This window comes from Natator depressus, chromosome 20, assembly GCF_965152275.1.
Source record: "Natator depressus isolate rNatDep1 chromosome 20, rNatDep2.hap1, whole genome shotgun sequence".
NCBI classification, from domain to species: Eukaryota; Metazoa; Chordata; order Testudines; family Cheloniidae; genus Natator; species Natator depressus.
The window spans coordinates 25,287,433-25,304,386 of NC_134253.1; the positions used below are offsets into that span (position 1 = coordinate 25,287,433).

General features: G+C 49.9%; 1 protein-coding gene across 5 annotated transcripts in view; it reads left to right on the plus strand.

Moving 5' to 3' along the window:
• The first annotated feature begins 1,673 nt into the window (after positions 1–1,673).
• Positions 1,674–16,954, plus strand: part of CC2D1A (coiled-coil and C2 domain containing 1A) — a 36,852-nt gene continuing 21,571 nt past the window's right edge. For 3 of the 5 annotated variants that reach the window (XR_012635886.1, XM_074935438.1, XM_074935441.1), the window contains exons 1-14: positions 1,831–1,849; positions 3,857–3,945; positions 6,952–7,084; positions 7,355–7,464; positions 8,061–8,126; positions 9,527–9,664; positions 10,754–11,081; positions 11,231–11,355; positions 12,059–12,131; positions 13,284–13,379; positions 14,255–14,385; positions 15,490–15,562; positions 16,028–16,167; positions 16,668–16,818. Coding sequence is in view for 4 of the 5 variants with exons in the window: in XM_074935438.1 (XP_074791539.1) it covers positions 3,883–3,945; positions 6,952–7,084; positions 7,355–7,464; positions 8,061–8,126; positions 9,527–9,664; positions 10,754–11,081; positions 11,231–11,355; positions 12,059–12,131; positions 13,284–13,379; positions 14,255–14,385; positions 15,490–15,562; positions 16,028–16,167; positions 16,668–16,818 (1,627 nt within the window). In the remaining variant the exon portion in view is untranslated. Of the gene's footprint in view, positions 1,743–1,830; positions 1,850–3,543; positions 3,747–3,856; positions 3,946–6,951; positions 7,085–7,354; positions 7,465–8,060; positions 8,127–9,526; positions 9,665–10,753; positions 11,082–11,230; positions 11,356–12,058; positions 12,132–13,283; positions 13,380–14,254; positions 14,386–15,489; positions 15,563–16,027; positions 16,168–16,667; positions 16,819–16,954 lie in introns of those variants that run through there. The other 2 variants (XM_074935439.1, XM_074935440.1) reach the window with 2 other exon arrangements.

Here is a 16,954-nt window from a genome sequence, read left to right on the forward strand (position 1 = left end):
GCTGTGGGAGGGGGGGGGATAAACAAGGGGAAATAGTTTTACTTTGTGTAATGACCCATCCACTCCCAGTCTTTATTCAAGCCTAAATTAATTGTATCCAGTCTGCAAATTAATTCCAATTCAGCAGTCTCCCTTTCTGCGAATACAGACTAACACGGCTGCTACTCTGAAACCTGTTTTCTGCAGGGAGTGATCTCCAGTGGTATGGGCCTGCTATTGAGAAAACTGTGCCATTCCGATGCGATGTAGTGATGTCGCTGTGAATGGCATATCTCCTCATCACCACCTGGCATCTTGGTATGCCGACATTGTGCCAGCACTAGAGCTGGTTGAAGTTTTTTTTGGTCAGAACAGTTTTCCATTGGAAAATGCTATTTCAACTAAACCCAATTTTGTATTATTTTGGCTAACTTGTGTTTTGAAAAAAAAACTGGAAAAAGTTTTTAAAATGCGGAAACATGCTTTGACATTTTCAGAAGAGAAAGTTTCGATTTTTAGTTTCGAAGCAGCTTTCGGTTTTGAAAATTTACAGTAAAAACCTCTTTAAAATAGTCAAAGATCAAACTGAAACATTTCATATGTATCAAAAGCAAGCGTTTTCAATGGACCTAAAAGAGTAACTGTATTTAGACTTTTGTTTTGACAGGTTTCAGAGTGGCCGCTGTGTTAGTCTGCATCCGCAGAAAGAACAGGAGGACTTGTGGCACCTTAGAGACTAACACATTTATTTGAGCAGAAGCTTTCGGGAGCCGATGCGTCCGATGAAGTGCGCCTTTTCTTCTTGTTTTGGAAGGTTCGCCTTTCGTCTCAAGTCAGGCCACGTTTCCTCAGATCGTCTAAGTTTGTCACGGGGACAGAACACTCGTTCCCCGGACGGGGCCCGCCAGCCAGCGCGTCGTTTGCTCGCTGTGACACGGTGGCATCCTGGCGTCACTCCGCTGCACCAGCGGCTCCTGACGGTATGGCCGGAGCCGGCCCCTTGGCACCACCGCATCCTGCCAACGCACGGTTACCCGTTGCTTGGCTGCGGCGGGTGCTACTGCGGGCAGCCCAGCCACAGCCCTGCGGCCCGTCTGTTGAGGCCGGGGGGTGGTGGGCCTCTTCCTCCCCCCCCAAGCGCGATAGTCACCTCAGGACAGAAGTGCGGGGGTATGCGCTCCCCTCAGCGCCACTAGCGTTTTCCCGCCCTTTCGGAGTCTCTCTCACCCCCCTGCCCCGCCCTTCGCCTCAGGGCTCGCGCCGGCGTCGCCTCAGGGCGCCGTCGCCGCCAGAGGCTCGCGCTCGCCTTTCCCGCCCTTTCCCCGGCCTGCCCTAGCTTGGCCCCGCCCCTCTCGCTTCGCCGCGGCGCTCCCCGGCTCCCTGGCCGGGCATTTAGCTCCGCCCCCTAATGGGGGCCCAGCCCAGGTTTCTTCCGCCCTCTCTCTCAGCCACGCCCCCCGGTTAAGGTTCCCAATTCCCTCCCGACCTTTGGCTGTTAGCCCCGCCCCTCTTTAGGTCTCGCCTCCTCCACTATTACACATGCGCGCTTCCGCTCCCTCCCTGCGTTGTCTCCTGGGAAATGTAGTCCCCTCCCCTCAGCCCGTGCGCTCTGCCGCGCAGGGTCGCCCGAGAGCTCGGGTTCCGCCTTCCGCCGGGGGAGGGGCCGTAAAGCACGCCGACGGCGCTGCCGGTTTTGCGACAATGGTGTGCCGGTGGCCGTAAAGCAAGGCGTGTTGTTGTCAGCTGGCTGGGCGAAGCAGGAAGTGAGTTGGGGGGGATAAGGAGGGAATGGGGCCATCTCCCCCTGGGGTGTCTTCGAAGGGAGCCCTCTACTGGGGGAGACAGCGAGGCTCCTCAGGGGGGCCAGGAAGTGTGTGGGGGAGCGGGGTGCCGGGGGGAGGGGTCAGGAGCCGGGGGGGGTGCTGGGGTGGGGGAGTGGGGTGCTGGGGTGGGGGAGCGGGGTGCCGGGGGGAGGGGTCAGGAGGTGGGGGGGTTCTGGGGTGGGGGAGCGGGGTGCTGGGGGGAGGGGTCAGGAGGCGGGGGGGTTCTGGGGTGGGGGAGCGGGGTGCTGGGGGGAGGAGGTCAGGAGGTGGGGGGGTTTCTGGGGTGGGGGAGCGGGGTGCCGGGGGGAGGAGGTCAGGAGGTGGGGGGGTTTCTGGGGTGGGGGAGCGGGGTGCCGGGGGGAGGAGGTCAGGAGGTGGGGGGGGTGCTGGGGTGGGGGAGCGGGGTGCCGGGGGGAGGGGTCAGGAGGTGGGGGGGTTCTGGGGTGGGGGAGCGGGGTGCCGGGGGGAGGGGTCAGGAGGTGGGGGGGGTTCTGGGGTGGGGGAGCGGGGTGCCGGGGGGAGGGGTCAGGAGGTGGGGGGGTTCTGGGGTGGGGGAGCGGGGTGCCGGGGGGAGGGGTCAGGAGGTGGGGGGGTTCTGGGGTGGGGGAGCGGGGTGCTGGGGGGAGGAGGTCAGGAGGTGGGGGGGGTTCTGGGGTGGGGGAGCGGGGTGCCGGGGGGAGGGGTCAGGAGGTGGGGGGGGTTCTGGGGTGGGGGAGCGGGGTGCCGGGGAGAGGAGGTCAGGAGGTGGGGGGGGTTCTGGGGTGGGGGAGCGGGGTGCCGGGGAGAGGAGGTCAGGAGGTGGGGGGGGTTCTGGGGTGGGGGAGCGGGGTGCCGGGGAGAGGAGGTCAGGAGGTGGGGGGCTTTCTGGGGTGGGGGAGTGGGGTGCTGGGGGGAGGGGTCAGGAGGCGGGGGGGTTCTGGGGTGGGGGAGCGGGGTGCCGGGGGGAGGAGGTCAGGAGGTGGGGGGGGGTTCGGGGTGGGGGAGTGGGGTGCCGGGGGGAGGGGTCAGGAGCCGGGGGGGGTGCTGGGGTGGGGGAGTGGGGTGCTGGGGTGGGGGAGCGGGGTGCCGGGGAGAGGAGGTCAGGAGGTGGGGGGGGTTCTGGGGTGGGGGAGCGGGGTGCTGGGGAGAGGAGGTCAGGAGGTGGGGGGCTTTCTGGGGTGGGGGAGCGGGGTGCTGGGGGGAGGGGTCAGGAGGCGGGGGGGTTCTGGGGTGGGGGAGCGGGGTGCCGGGGGGAGGAGGTCAGGAGGTGGGGGGGGTTCGGGGTGGGGGAGTGGGGTGCCGGGGGGAGGGGTCAGGAGCCGGGGGGGGTGCTGGGGTGGGGGAGTGGGGTGCTGGGGTGGGGGAGCGGGGTGCCGGGGGGAGGGGTCAGGAGGTGGGGGGGGTTCTGGGGTGGGGGAGCGGGGTGCTGGGGGGAGGGGTCAGGAGGCGGGGGGGTGCTGGGGTGGGGGAGCGGGGTGCTGGGGGGAGGAGGTCAGGAGGTGGGGGGGTTTCTGGGGTGGGGGAGCGGGGTGCCGGGGGGAGGAGGTCAGGAGGTGGGGGGGTTTCTGGGGTGGGGGAGCGGGGTGCCGGGGGGAGGGGAGAGTAGGCTTTTGGGGGAGTGGACAATGAGCTCTGTGGGGCTTCAGGGTGTGGTTGCTGGGAATGGGAGAGCAGGAGCTGGCGGGGGGGCATGTGGGTAGTTTAGGTAGGGAGAGAGAGGGACCACTATGGGCAGGGAGAATAGTTCGTTATGCCTCTCCTGGATTGAGAGGGAAGCAAAGATCTGGGAAGTGTGTGTGCTGTGTTGTGGATTTGTGGGAGAGCTCCTGGAAGTTGGGAACTCTGTGGAGGAAAAGAGGGCATTGGAGGGGTTATGAGGGGGAAAGTGGGATGGAGTCAGAGGGCTGAGTAGGGAGAAGTAAAGAGGAGAGGAAGAAGAAAGCATTAGGAGGAGGAAGGAATGAGGTTTGTTAGCCATACTGTCCTGGGGTGGAGCGGAAACACAGGGACAGTGCCTGGGTGATCCCATTGTAACCATCTCGCTCCATCTGACCCAATGCACTGATTCTTTTCAGCTCAGTCTGAGGGGGAGAAAAAAGAAATGAACAAGAACAGGAGGCCGCCTCCACCACCAGGACGCAGTGGTGCTGCCAAAGCCAGACAGGTGAATCCTGGGTTTCCTTTTTTACGTCTCCCCTGTCTGTATGAGGAAACGCCTCTTCCTTCGGATCTACTTTGAGAGTCTTAGTGTAAAAAAATGTAGTTGTCCTGTTGTCAGATTCCTAAATTCCCCCAATCCCTGAGGCCGCTGCTCCCACCCCCCAATAAGTGATCTCTGAAGTAACCTTTGTGTGTATAAAGGCCCCAAGCTTGCTACTCTTGACGTCAGTGGGAGCAGGTTCAGGCCTGTAGTTTGTAAAGTTTGGCTTCTGCAGGATGAAAAGTTCTATAGAGATGGAAAATTGTTGCTGTTCATTAATAATATTGGTTCTTTCATTGTGGGTAAATTTTTGTCCTGCTGGCCTTATGGTAAAAATACTGGTTTTGCCAGTGAGAAAATTGGCCAGGTTGTAACCAAAGTGGCCGCTGCCTCCATCCCAAGGTGAGAATCAGATTTGCTGTCATTTAGAAATCACATCAGGAGAATTGACAAACCAGAAATAATAGAAATAAACAAATCATCATTATACCCCACCTCCACCCTAGCCCTTTGGGACAAAGATGGGACCCGATGAAGAGGAGTGATTCATCTGTTCCCAACATCTCTCTGCTAATGCACAAAATGTGGAATTAAAAGTAAACAAGGAAAATAGTAATGTGTGGAATTTAAAAAAGTGTTGCGTACATTTCCTTAAAGCACAGCATTTCTTTTACCCCAGTTTCGTGATGCAGAATTCCTGATGTTAATGTTCATTTGTGTTTACATAGTGAACTAGAAATCTGAGAAATTTCTCAATCTCTGTGTACAGGCCGATGGGCAGGGTGATCTTTTGAGTTGTTTCTGGCTCTTAACTTTTATTAACCTAGATCAGAATCACACAGCAGGTTTACGTGAGTTGCAGCTTCTGACAGCTTCTGGCATGGTCAACCAATTGCTTTATTTTCCTAGAATGACTGGGTTTAGGATTTTAATGACTGGGTTTAGGAATTTAGGATTTTGCTGAAGATGTTTGAAATGAATGGTGTTGAATACTGTTTTGCAAACGTCAAAGAATCAATTTAACTTTTCAAAGCTCATTTTTCTGTCACACTGTGCCTGCCACTCACTCGTCTGTGGAGCACATGTGCCAGTCTAAGGATGGGAACTTGATTGCTCCTAAGTGACTGTCTCAGAGGAATAAAATTTGATGTCTTGTCATAGATCCCAGGTTAAATTGCCACTCTGTAGGATAGATGGTCCAGGATCCTGCAGCATTTTCAGTCTATGGTGGATAAAGCTGGGCATTATTCCAGGTCTCTTGTATTGGGGATGTGGGTAATTGAGCTTCTGTAGACCTTTCTTTTGGACCCTTTTTACTGAACTTGCTTATGTGCTAAAAGATGAAATGGCTGGAAAACCTATCACTTTCAGTGGTATTGTATATGGTATTCCAGTCACTACGGTACCTAGGCACAGATGACAGTAACTAGTACTGCTGTCTGGCACCGCACCGAATTATTAATGGAAGTACTTGTCTGCAGAAAGAACATGTTAAGAATGACCAAATTGTCACAACATGCAAGTCATGGACGAAATCAGAGATCTAGAGCAAGTCTATGGAGGACAAACTGTCCAGGGACATATGGTAATAGCCCTCCCTCTCTTCATATGCTGGAGGGCTTTGTGTCCGACAGAATCCAATTAGGTGTGGATAATGTACTAAACCTCCCCCTTCGCTTGAATCCTGTTTTCAATAAAATTAATGTTTGACCAGTTAATTGGTGAGAGCTTTCAATTTCACTGGCTATAAAACCTTGATAGACCGTAAAATTTATCTGACTGTGCTTGGAGGGTGAGGGGATCGCATGTTGCTTCCCCGTTTTCAGGCCATCTGAAGGTTTAGGGTACTTGCATTAGCCTTTCTTTTAATAATCTACCAAGAGGAGGTACTGGGTTGAGTTTTGCCATCTGTCAGGGATTTTTACATAGTGGTGCATGCACACAGGGTTTGTATTGCCTTGCCCTGTCTCAGTTGAAAGTCCGCCCCCCTCCCTTATGCTTTATTCTTTCGCCCATCAGGGATTGGGTCAAACTCCAAGCAGAGACAGGTGTTGGGAAGCGCAAACCAACACACTCCTATAAAAGCACATACACACCTGCAATTAAGTCTTTGCAGCAGTCTCTGTAGGAGGGAGAGATGATTCTTCTTTATGAGCAGTATGAAAATTGAATCTTCTCTGATATTACAGTGAGGTGCACTCCACTGTATAAACAGCAAGACACACCCTGACCACACGTTAGGGGAAGCTGTCATAAAGCCTGTGTTGTGTAATATGATTATACGCCTGTAGCTCCTCTCATATGAGGCTGTCAAAATGCTTTATGAACATACGTTAAACTTTACAATGCCTAGTAGTGTAAGTAGGTGTCCTGTTAGCTTCATGTTATCAGTGGGCAAATTGGCACACAGAGGTGAAGTGACTGCAGAAAACCAAACTTCCTTGCCCCGCCCCCTTTTCCCAGGCCCCTCCATTGCTTGCTCTCCCCCACCCTCACTCATTTTCACTGGGCTGGGGCAGGGGTTAGGGTGTGGGAAGGGGTGAGGGGTTTGGGTGCAGGAGGGGGCTCAGGGCTGGGGCAGGGGATTGGGGTGCAGGAAGGGATAGGGGTGCAGCTCTGGGAGGGAGTTTGGGTGCGGGAGGGGGCTCAGGGCTGAGGAAGAGGGTTTGGGATGCGGTGCAGGCTCCAGGTGGTGCATACCACTATCAGAAGGCAGGATACTGTACATGGATGGACCGTTGGTATGACCCAGTATGGCCATTTTTATGTTCTTATCCCAAAGCAGGGAGAAAAAAATACCCGCTCCTTATCTCCTGCTCTAACCATCGGATGACACTTCTCCCTCTTTCAGTTGAGACTAGAATTCAGGAATCCTGACGCCTGGTCCCTTGATCTAAGCACTAGCTACCACTGCCTCTTGTTGTCTATTAGGAAACCATTGACTCGTGGTTTGTCTTTTATCGTCTCTAGATGGGTTTGCTAGTGGATTTCTCTCCAGATGGGATGATGGACAATGATAAGGAGGAGGATGGTGAACTGGAAGCAGAATTAATAGCTATAGTTGGAGGCCGGCCAGATTCAAAAGAGAAGCCGAAAGGGAAAAGTAAGTGGTCCTCAACTCTATGCCCTTTATACATCGGCTCAGCTAGGACACATCTGAATCCCAGAAGGACTTGATTAAAAGAGTTACAAACTGTTAAGTTTCTAGTGCCTTAATTTCAGAGCTACAGCAAGAGAGAAGTGGCAGAGCCTCGCAGTCCTGTGCTTAGCAACAAGACCTTTCTTCCCTGCACCCTCCCAGCACACTAGCTTGAATTCTGATATTATATGGTTATGTGAAATGAGTTGTGTATTTGTCTCCTCTTCTTTTCAGCCCCTTTGCCCATGGAAGCTATTGAGAGAATGGCCGCTCTCTGCATGAAAGACCTGGATGATGAGGAAGGGGAAGAGGAAGAAGATCTGGAAGATGAAGATGATCTGATGGTATGAAGGACTTCATACTCGGTGAAGGACTGGGAATGTTACACAAAAGGCCTTTTTATCAGGTCAATGCCTCATATGTGGGGAATGTCTAAAGTGACATGTCTAAATGAGAATTCTTGTGTAGCAACAGGTGAATAGATCCGTTCATCTGCCACCTCCCTGCTCCCTCTAGGTCCTCTTGGAGGAACAGGATTTTTTTCTCCAGAAAGCTTTGTACCACAGTGTATCACTGACCAGGGATCCTTCTATTGAATTTTGCTCACAGCTGCATTGTGATCCAAACCCATTATACTGATACTCATATTAGAATCCCGCAATCTTACCTATCTGTAGATACCGGAGTTAGTGTCTTGACTCCTAAATTATTCCATTTCCTTAAAGATGGGGTGTTATACATAAGTGCCTGTCACATCCTAATAAGGAGGAGATGCTCATTAAGTGCTGGGACTTCTGCTGCAATGCCTATCCCTTGCTAGTTGTCACCCTTAATCTGTCTCTCTGTAGTTTATAAATTACTGCTCCACTTCCCATCAGTGTGACTTACATTTTGAGCATCTCTAGACAAAGTTAAGAGACTAAATTTCTTTGTTTTGTAGGCGGAACTCAATGAAGTCCTGGGTGAAGAGAAAGAAATCAAGGATGCCACAATACCTGCTACTAAGGTGCAAAACTCCCCTTCCAACTTTGCTTCCTTCTCACTGTTTCCAGCTGAAAGTGTGGTTATAGTACAGAAATGGCTCCTCCTTGTGCTACGTATCTGTTCCCTGTAGCTCTGCAAGTTATATATGCTCACCCCATTGACACAAACCAGCATGTGTTTCCTGTTAGCATTGCAGAGTCTGAAGTTAGAGATGTAAATGACCTATGTGGTCAAAGTCCATCTTCCTGTTGGTTCAGGGGATGAGTGAGCTGGAGTCTCTTCTGCTTCACCCATCAATAACAAAACTGACAGTCAGGTTCTGACAGCCAACAATATTGGATCTGGGTTTTTTCAGATACCACATTGAATTGGTGACACTGGTAGACAGTCAGGAGGCTTGTTTTGCTCCCTGTCAATTGAGCAAAGTAATTGGGTGGAGAAGATAAGGCCCACTCCAGCACTTCGCAGTGTGTGCGCAACATGCTGTGACCGCTGGGAGTCGCGTTGCCGGAGCGGGGCTCTGCAGGTGCAGCCGCTGTCCCGTGTGTCACAAATTGTGGGGTCAGGGCCTAAATTTGCACCCCCAGTAAAGTCACTCTTCAGAACCTTCATGAGCCAAGTCCCTAAGGAAAAATTGAGTATTTAGCTGTGTTTTGAAATCAGATGTGTTTTAGAATTACAGCTGATAAGGTTGAAAAAACCCATAAACCTCTGAGTCTAGGTCATTGCGACTAGCAGAAAGGGCCTTGTGCTATTGCCATTAATTTCTCACTTTCATTGGAGATTGTGTCATAAGTACTGCACTTTCCTGCGGCCATACATCGGCATACTGTTCCATTGTCTTTTTAAAGGCTTTTCTAAATATCAAAGATGAATGCATCCTTCCTCAGCTTCAGTTCTTAGTAGCCATTGCTTGAACCCTGGTATACACTGAGAAGAGTTCTTATTTCTTTACCAATTCCCTTTGCATAATGTATTGTTTTTTCTATTAATATCTTTAAAAGACTCTCAACTAGTTGAGGACCAGTTCTGTTTATATTTAAAAAAAAAAAAAAAAGGGTGTGGGGTGGAGGGAAATCTAATATGAATAGAGACATTTTTGTTGTATGTGGCCAGATTAGTTAACCCAAACTCAATAGCCTTGTGCTTTCAGACCTTCCTAAGGCACCTATTGTTTCACCAACTGCCCACCTTGAGTCCTTAATGTCTGAACAGAGAGACCCTGAGTTGTGGTCATGTTGTCCAGGAGAATTTTGCCAACATGTAAGAACTGGAAAGTGAAACTGATCAGTCTAGTTTGACTGTCCTGAGCCGAACAAAATAGGTCTGTCATTGGAAGTGTTGATATGGCTGTCCCCTAGCAGGCCAGGGCTTTGGATTAATTAACAACACTTTTTCCTCCTCTTCCCTGGGCTCTTACAGGTGAATGAAACTCCAGCTGATTCCAGCAGCGTAGAATCTACTCTGGTGGAAAGGCTGGAAATGTACAGAACGGCCATCGCTAATGCAAAGCAAGCTGGAGACAGCGCCAAAGTGCGCAGATATGAAAGAGGCCTCAAGGTGAGCTTTAAATAATGCACCCAGAATACAGTGTGCCCAGGCTAATGTCTTGGTAACTATCTTGTCTTCCAAGATGCTCTTTAAGAATAAAACTGAAAAGATTTTTTAGAAACATAATAGAAATTGTTCGATCTTAAATTTGCAACTGAGCATGGCCAAAGTTTTCAGACTTCAAAGTGTGGCACTTAAATCCATTTTTAGGCACCCACGTAAGGGGCCTGTTTTTTCAGCCTTGCTCCTAGTGCTTTTGGTGGAAGCTATGGGTCTGGAGCCCTTCTGAAAATCACTTTTATTGAGGTGCCTAAATATGGATAATACAATAGCTGATAACCTCCTCCGCGATCAGTATATTGCAGGGGATGCAGCGCTTTGATGTCTTAATATTTAGTGATATTGCTGTGTCCTCAGAGATAACATTGAGCCCAAAGGTCCCCGCATGGTCCTAATAGATCCTGTACAACTGCAGCAGTGGGCTTTCCAAGTATATGTACAATTGAGGACCTGATCACTCCTGGTCATTAAAGTTCCCATAGTGCTTTTCTCAAGTCAGAGTGCCTGTCCCAGCATCCTGGCCAATTCCATCTTGGGTACTTTTATTCTGCCATCCTAAAATTCTCCCTGCATCTTCATTGGGGTCTGGAGTCTTCACTTAGGAAACTGGATGTGCTCTGACTGTGTGCTGTTGCTAATCACCCTGCTGCTTCCCCCCACCGAGAGCTGCATTTCTGCAATTAGATTTCTCCACAAAGGGCATGTGGTTTGTAGAGCACTTCTGGCTCCCATAGGATGAATGGCACTATAGCAATTGAAGAGGCTGCTACCTTCTAGTCATGAAAAATGTGGGAATTAGGAACTTGCTGTCTGGCTGAGGAATGGCTTTTTAGCTGATGACAGGCTGTGGGTTTCTGAGGTCTAATTAGGCTGCAGTTTCTGGGCTGACTAAGGTGCTGGTATCCAGTTTTCCTGCTGTCAGGCTCTCAGCTGAAGTTCTGGCTAATTTTAAAGCACCTGTTTTCTATAGCTGTTGGCAAAACCAAGAGTGAGAGAGTTTGGAAGCTTATTGCTAATTATCTGTTGTTTGTTTCCAAGACATTAGAAAACATGCTGACCTCTGTGAGGAAGGGCAAAAAGATTGATGAGGAAGAAATCCCTCCTGCAGTTGCACTAGGAAAGGGCGGGAACTCCCAGCTGCAGTCCCCTTCTCCACTGACTCTCTCATCTCAGAGCTCCACACCCAACGGAAGGTTCAGTTTATCCAGCCATCCCCCTCCACAGCCACCCACTGCAGCACCTCCACAGGGACCCTCTGCAGCATCTCCCAAGCCGCCGCCTCCTGTACTTCCAAAGCCAGCCCTGGCCCTGCCCATCAGATCTCCGGAGACACCAGAGGAAAAACCTGTCCCTTTGGCACTATCGGGTAAGCATGGGGGACCTTTCATTCTCTCTCATCGCAGAAGATTGAGCTTATAAATACCTACTGATCTATGACCATGATGTTCCCCTGATCTTGCACTGGATGATTCTGAAACACAAAGCACAGTGACTCTTTTCTCTGTCTCTCTACAGGTTCTGAAAACTTCAGCACCCAGGCGCTCCTACAGGACAGGCAGCGGGAGTACAAGCTAGCCGCGCTGCATGCTAAACAGCAAGGCAGTGTCGAGATGGCCAGTAAATACTACCGCATTGCGAAGGTAGGTGCCTGCCAGCCAAAGCACTGTTCTGTTAGACTGGCAGGGGCTTTGGTTTGGCCCTAGAAGTGACACTTTCAGTGGGTGCAATTAAGAAGTTGACCAGTTGGTGCTTAGAAGGCTGCTGGTAAACCACATCCACTGGTTCTGCAGCACGTTTGTGACTCTATTTCACCTTGGCTAGTCTTATTCTGGGACAGGCTTTTCCTTCAGTTCAGCTGTTCAGCTTCGTATGGGGAATTAAAATCAAGCTGTGGCCTCCCTTCTACAAAAAAAAGACCTTGAAAATTGCAGTTAATGCAGATGCAGTTATTATCTCCATAGGTCAGCTCAGGTGTGGCTAAAGACAATACATTCCTCTGCTCCTATCTGTCCTCCACCTTTGGAGCATCCCTCTATAACCAACACTGAACTTGCACTGGTAGTATGGTTCATTTGCTGTAGCAGGAGGATGGGTTCTGATTCTGGGGGAGAATGTGGCCTAGTAGTTAGAGCAGAACATTGGAAGCCAAGACTACTGTGTTCTAATTTCAGTTCACTGTGAAACCTTGGGCAAATTGCTCTGGTTTTCTCAGTTGTAATTTGGAGATAAATCCCACTTTACATGGGATATATGAGGTTGGTTTGAGTGGTTTTGAGTAAAATGTTTTAAGATCTTTGAAGAAAGCGTTTAAAAGTACTTTTCTCCCTGGCTTGTGCCTTTCAGAGCTTTGATCCCATTCTAGAAGCCTTGGGGAAAGGTGAAACTGTGGATCTGGGCCACCTGCCCCCACCTGCAGGTGAGAATTGATACTCAGCTTTGCCACTGATTTCACTGACATGGCAATGGAGGCACTGACTGGGTGGAGGAAACTGCCTGTGCTAAAATTGCTAACACGGCAGTCGTGATCTTTCCTTGCTAAGACAGGCCTACAAAATTTTGCCAGCATAGCTATACCAGTCAGAGACATGAAGAAACCCACCCCTTTGACTTACATGGCTATGCCTGCAAAACCGCCCGTTGACATGCAGCTGTACTGGTAAGAGTCCTTACGTTGTCGTTCAGGGAGGTGGCTTGTACCAGCAAAAGATCTCCTGATGCCAGTAAAGCTGCACTAGGGGGCTCTGCCAGTACAACTCCACTGGTACAGCTGTATCAGCAAAGCCTTTCTAGTGTAGACGAGCCCTTAGTGTCGTCCAGGGGTTGGAGAGCCCCTGGAAGTTCAGACTCATGGGTTCTATTCCCAGTTCTGTCACTTACTCGCTGTGTGGCCTTTAGAAGGGGACTCTACCACTCTGCGTCTCAATTTCTGTATTTGTAAAATGGGGCTGGGAGGAAATGGGAGGAGTGCTTTGGGATCCTGGCTTGGAAGGTGCCAGAGAAAGATGAAATATCATTATTGCAGTGTACCATCTGGGTGATGCTCCTTGTGAGGACTGGGTTGGATGGGCCTGGTGGGAGAGGAGTAACCTATTTACTTTCTGGTTTCAGAGTAACAGCCGTGTTAGTCTGTATTCGTAAAAAGAAAAGGAGTACTTGTGGCACCTTAGAGACTAACCAGTTTATTTGAGCATGAGCTTTTGTGAGCTACAGCTCACTTCATCGGATGCATAGCATATCGTGGAAACTGCAGAAGACATTATATACACACAGAGACCATGAAACAAAACTTCCTCCCACCCCACTCTCCTGCTGGTAACAGCTGGAAGTTTTGTTTCATGGTCTCTGTGTGTATATAATGTCTTCTGCAGTTTCCACAATATGCTATGCATCCGATGAAGTGAGCTGTAGCTCACGAAAGCTCATGCTCAAATAAACTGGTTAGTCTCTAAGGTGCCACAAGTACTCCTTTTCTTTTTTCTTTTTACTATTTACTTTCTGTCGATCTGGGTTGGTTGATTTATTTTTATTTTTCACTTTCTGCGTGTCATTTACAATCTTATTTTCACAGACCAGCTGCCCAAGGAGCTGTTGTCCCCAGGTCTACAACAACAATCTGCTGTGTCGACAACAATGCCGTTAGCAAAATCAGCAGCCCCCGCTGCAGGTATGAGCTCCAGAATGGTGCCTTGGTATCTTAGCCGCCCCAGCATGACTAGAGGTTGCTCGTTATGCCATGCAGCCGATCAACCTTGGAATTTCTTTTAGACTGAATGGGAGCTGCAAGCTGTCCTGCCTGTTTGGTAGTTGCTGTGTATCTTGCCAGCCTTGCTTTTGTTCCTAAGGACAGCAAACCCCCTCTGTAGTGAAAGGAAAAACCCGCCCAGAAAGTAAGTGGGACCTGGAGGGGAGAAAGAGGCAAGCCTGGGAGTATCACTAGCTTGAGTGGTGTTACTGTGCAAACTCCAGTTCAGCTCTTACCTGCAGAGATCACGGCAGCTACCAGAAAACATTCTAGAGCCGTGCGGAGCTCTGTGCTGCATGTTCAGATAATCAGAAGAATCGTTATGACACGGGGATGGGTGGGCATGTGAGTACTGGGGTGGGAACATGTTTGCTCCCTGATTGGCAGGGAACATCTCTTATTTATCGTCAGCTCTCGGGGAGCAGTCAGTGTTGCCTAGTGGATAGAGCACTGGACTAGGACTTAGAAGACCTGGGCTCTAGTTCTGGCTCTCCCGTTGGGTGACTATGGGCAAGTCATGGCCCGCTTTGTGCCTCAGTTTCCCCATCTGTACAAAGTGGGGATACTGATACGACTTCATATGTAAATCACTTTGAGATCTACTGATGACAACTTGTGATAAGAGCCAGATATTCTAGGCAGCGGTTAGAAATGGATTGGAAATGAAATGCTGAATTGCCTCCTGTCACCACCTTACCGAGGGCTGGGGCAGAGTTACAGATTTTTGTTAAGGAGGGAGAAGTTAGAAAAGTAAACCCAATAAGCGTGTCATCCCTTTCTTCCCACCCCTGAAACAGATATCCCTCCACCCCCGCGAGACATGCTGGAAGCCCTGCAGCAGAGGATGGAGCGGTACAAAACAGCCTCAGCTCAGGCCAAGAGCAAAGGAGATGACCGGAAGGCAAGAATGCATGAGCGCATTGTGAAGGTGAGGAAAGCGTGAAAGTCCCGTAACCTACAGCTCTGCATGGATCCTGGCTCCCCTCACCCCCGACAGATACAGTTCTGAATCAGAGCTGTACAGCAGGACAGTACTCTTTCTGGGGCAATGTTATCTGCTGCTGGGGATTCAGTTGGTGGTTGTGTCTCTCTGAGTCAGTGCTGACCCCACTTGCCGGGGGAACAGTGCCTTGGGAGGTGCCATCTTTTTGAGTGAGATTCTTTTCCGCTCGTAGTCATGAGTGCCTTTAGTGCTTTCCCCAAAAGTTGGGGGGTATAGTACATTTTGGGTAACTGTATACTGCCTTCCTAAATCCCCCTGCAGTTTCATTTGGATCCATGATACATCACTTCAAGTAGCATAAATGTTTCTGTGTGCTGCTAAACAGCTGCTCTGTTCCACCCCAGAGACTGCTGCATTTCAGTGATAAGTGAAAGATCTTTGTGCCTATCATCTTTATTTGTAAAGTCCATCAGTTTTGCTCAGTATCTTCTTGAAGGCTGAGCATTAAAGCCTGGTGCAAATTGCTAATATCTTGACAGAGCAATGGAGTGCTTTTAAAAAAAAACAAACAAAAACCTGATCTTTTAGACCTAAGCAAAACACTACCATGATTGGAATCTAATCTGCCACTGATGTGCATAATTCCAATGGACGTTAGAGTTAGGTTTCTTCTCTCATTCCACACTCAATGCAGTAATGGGAAGAGAAACCCCTAACTGGTGCCATGGGATAAGATTTGAACTCTCAGTAAAAAGATTCGGAGACGCAATATGGTTGTCTGACTCTGATTAGTTGATGGAACATCCCTCTATTGGCAGCTTGCATGTGGATTGTCTCATTGTTTCCTTGTGCTCCCCCCATCTGTCTGTACCCACCTCGTCTCTTGGCCTATACTTAGATTGTAAACTCTCTGGAGCAGGGACCACCTTTTCGTTCTGTTTGTACAGTACCTAGCACAACGGGGTCGTTGCCCACAACTGGGGCTCGTAAGTGCTACCCTAGTGTAAATAATAAGGGATACGTCTTTCTCAGAAGGGCATGCCTGTGAGGCACCATGGCCGAGGTGCTCAGTCTTGATTTCTCTTTCAGCAATACCAAGAGGCCATCCGAGCTCACAAAGCAGGGAAAGCTGTGGATTTTGCTGAGCTGCCTGTTCCACCAGGTATTTTCTGATTTTATTTTGCTACCAGAGTAGAACAGTAGAGGACACTCTTCACTCAGTTTTTTTAAAACTTCCATATGTGTGAATTTCACTCTGGAATAGCAGCTCTGGAGACCTCTCTATTCACAACACATGCAGCATTGGCAGTAACAGGGCACATTTCTACCACTCCATCCCCACCAATGTGTCTCAGCCCTGCCCTGGAAGGACCTTTCCCGTAGGAGCAAGAGGGAATTTCAGTCTCCTTTCTGTGGTCATTGGCATTTCTTCTGAGACGCCCCCCTGCTTGTTCCCTGCAGTTCTGTTCTCTAGCACGGTTCACTCAGTGGGTTTGAATGGAATTATCACACGAGTAGCTAGATGTGGTATCTTCCTAACTCTTTGGGGTGCTCGGGTATGCAGCTGCTCTCTATAGTAGTTTGATCAGTTTCGATCCCCTCTTTAGACTTGCCATCTCTTTGGTAGGCTTCCCACCCATCCATGGCATGGAGGCTTCATCAGGAGACCAAAGCATCATGGGAGTCCTGGAAACTGCCATAAAACTAGCCAATCAGGAAGACCGAGAGAATGATGAGGAAGATGACAATGTGGAGGGGATGAAGAAGGTCCGGTTCTGCTAACCTGTTAGGCACAAGATGGCTCAGTTAAAACCGTTTCTGAGTTGCATTAACTGCGTATCTGGGGTGGGACCCGTTTATACAGAACCCCATTAATTTGTGCTATGAAACTTCTTTCTCTATGGAAACTGGATACGGGTCACTTGCAGGTTTAAAGTAGCGTAAAAGGTGGATTCTCTGTAATTTGGTCTTTAAACCATGATTTGAGGACTTGAGGAACTCAGCCACAAGTTAGGGGTCTATTACAGGATTGGGTGGGTGAGGATCTGTGGTCTGCAATGTGTGGGAGGTCAGACCAGATGATCATGATGGTTTCTTGAAGTCCTATGGGTCTGTGTTTGGATTGAATTTTATAGTGCTGGCTAACATGGGCTTTTTTCATCTCCATTTGTTTCAATTCCCATCTTGCCTGAGTCCCAGAGTTCAGACTTATCGTGTTCTGTTGTAAGAAAAATAGCTTCATGTATTTTTCTAATTCTTAATTACAGCCTGGCTCCCGCCCTGCGCTGTCAAAGCCAGCCGCCTTGTCCCAGCCCAAGCTGGTTCCACGTGTGTCTTCGGGAGGTACCCCTGCAGCAGCAAATCCAGCTGGGACTGGTAAATCCACCGCAAAAGCCACCGCAAAAGCCACCACAAAAGGTACTTGTGCTTTCCAGCTCTCGGAAACTTTCCATTTTTATCAAGGCTGATGCTGTAGGAAGTGGTCAGACTGCGTTCAGTGCCACGCTGGGCTATATGCTGATCTGTGGTGCTGGTGCCAGTCCCTGCTACGGTT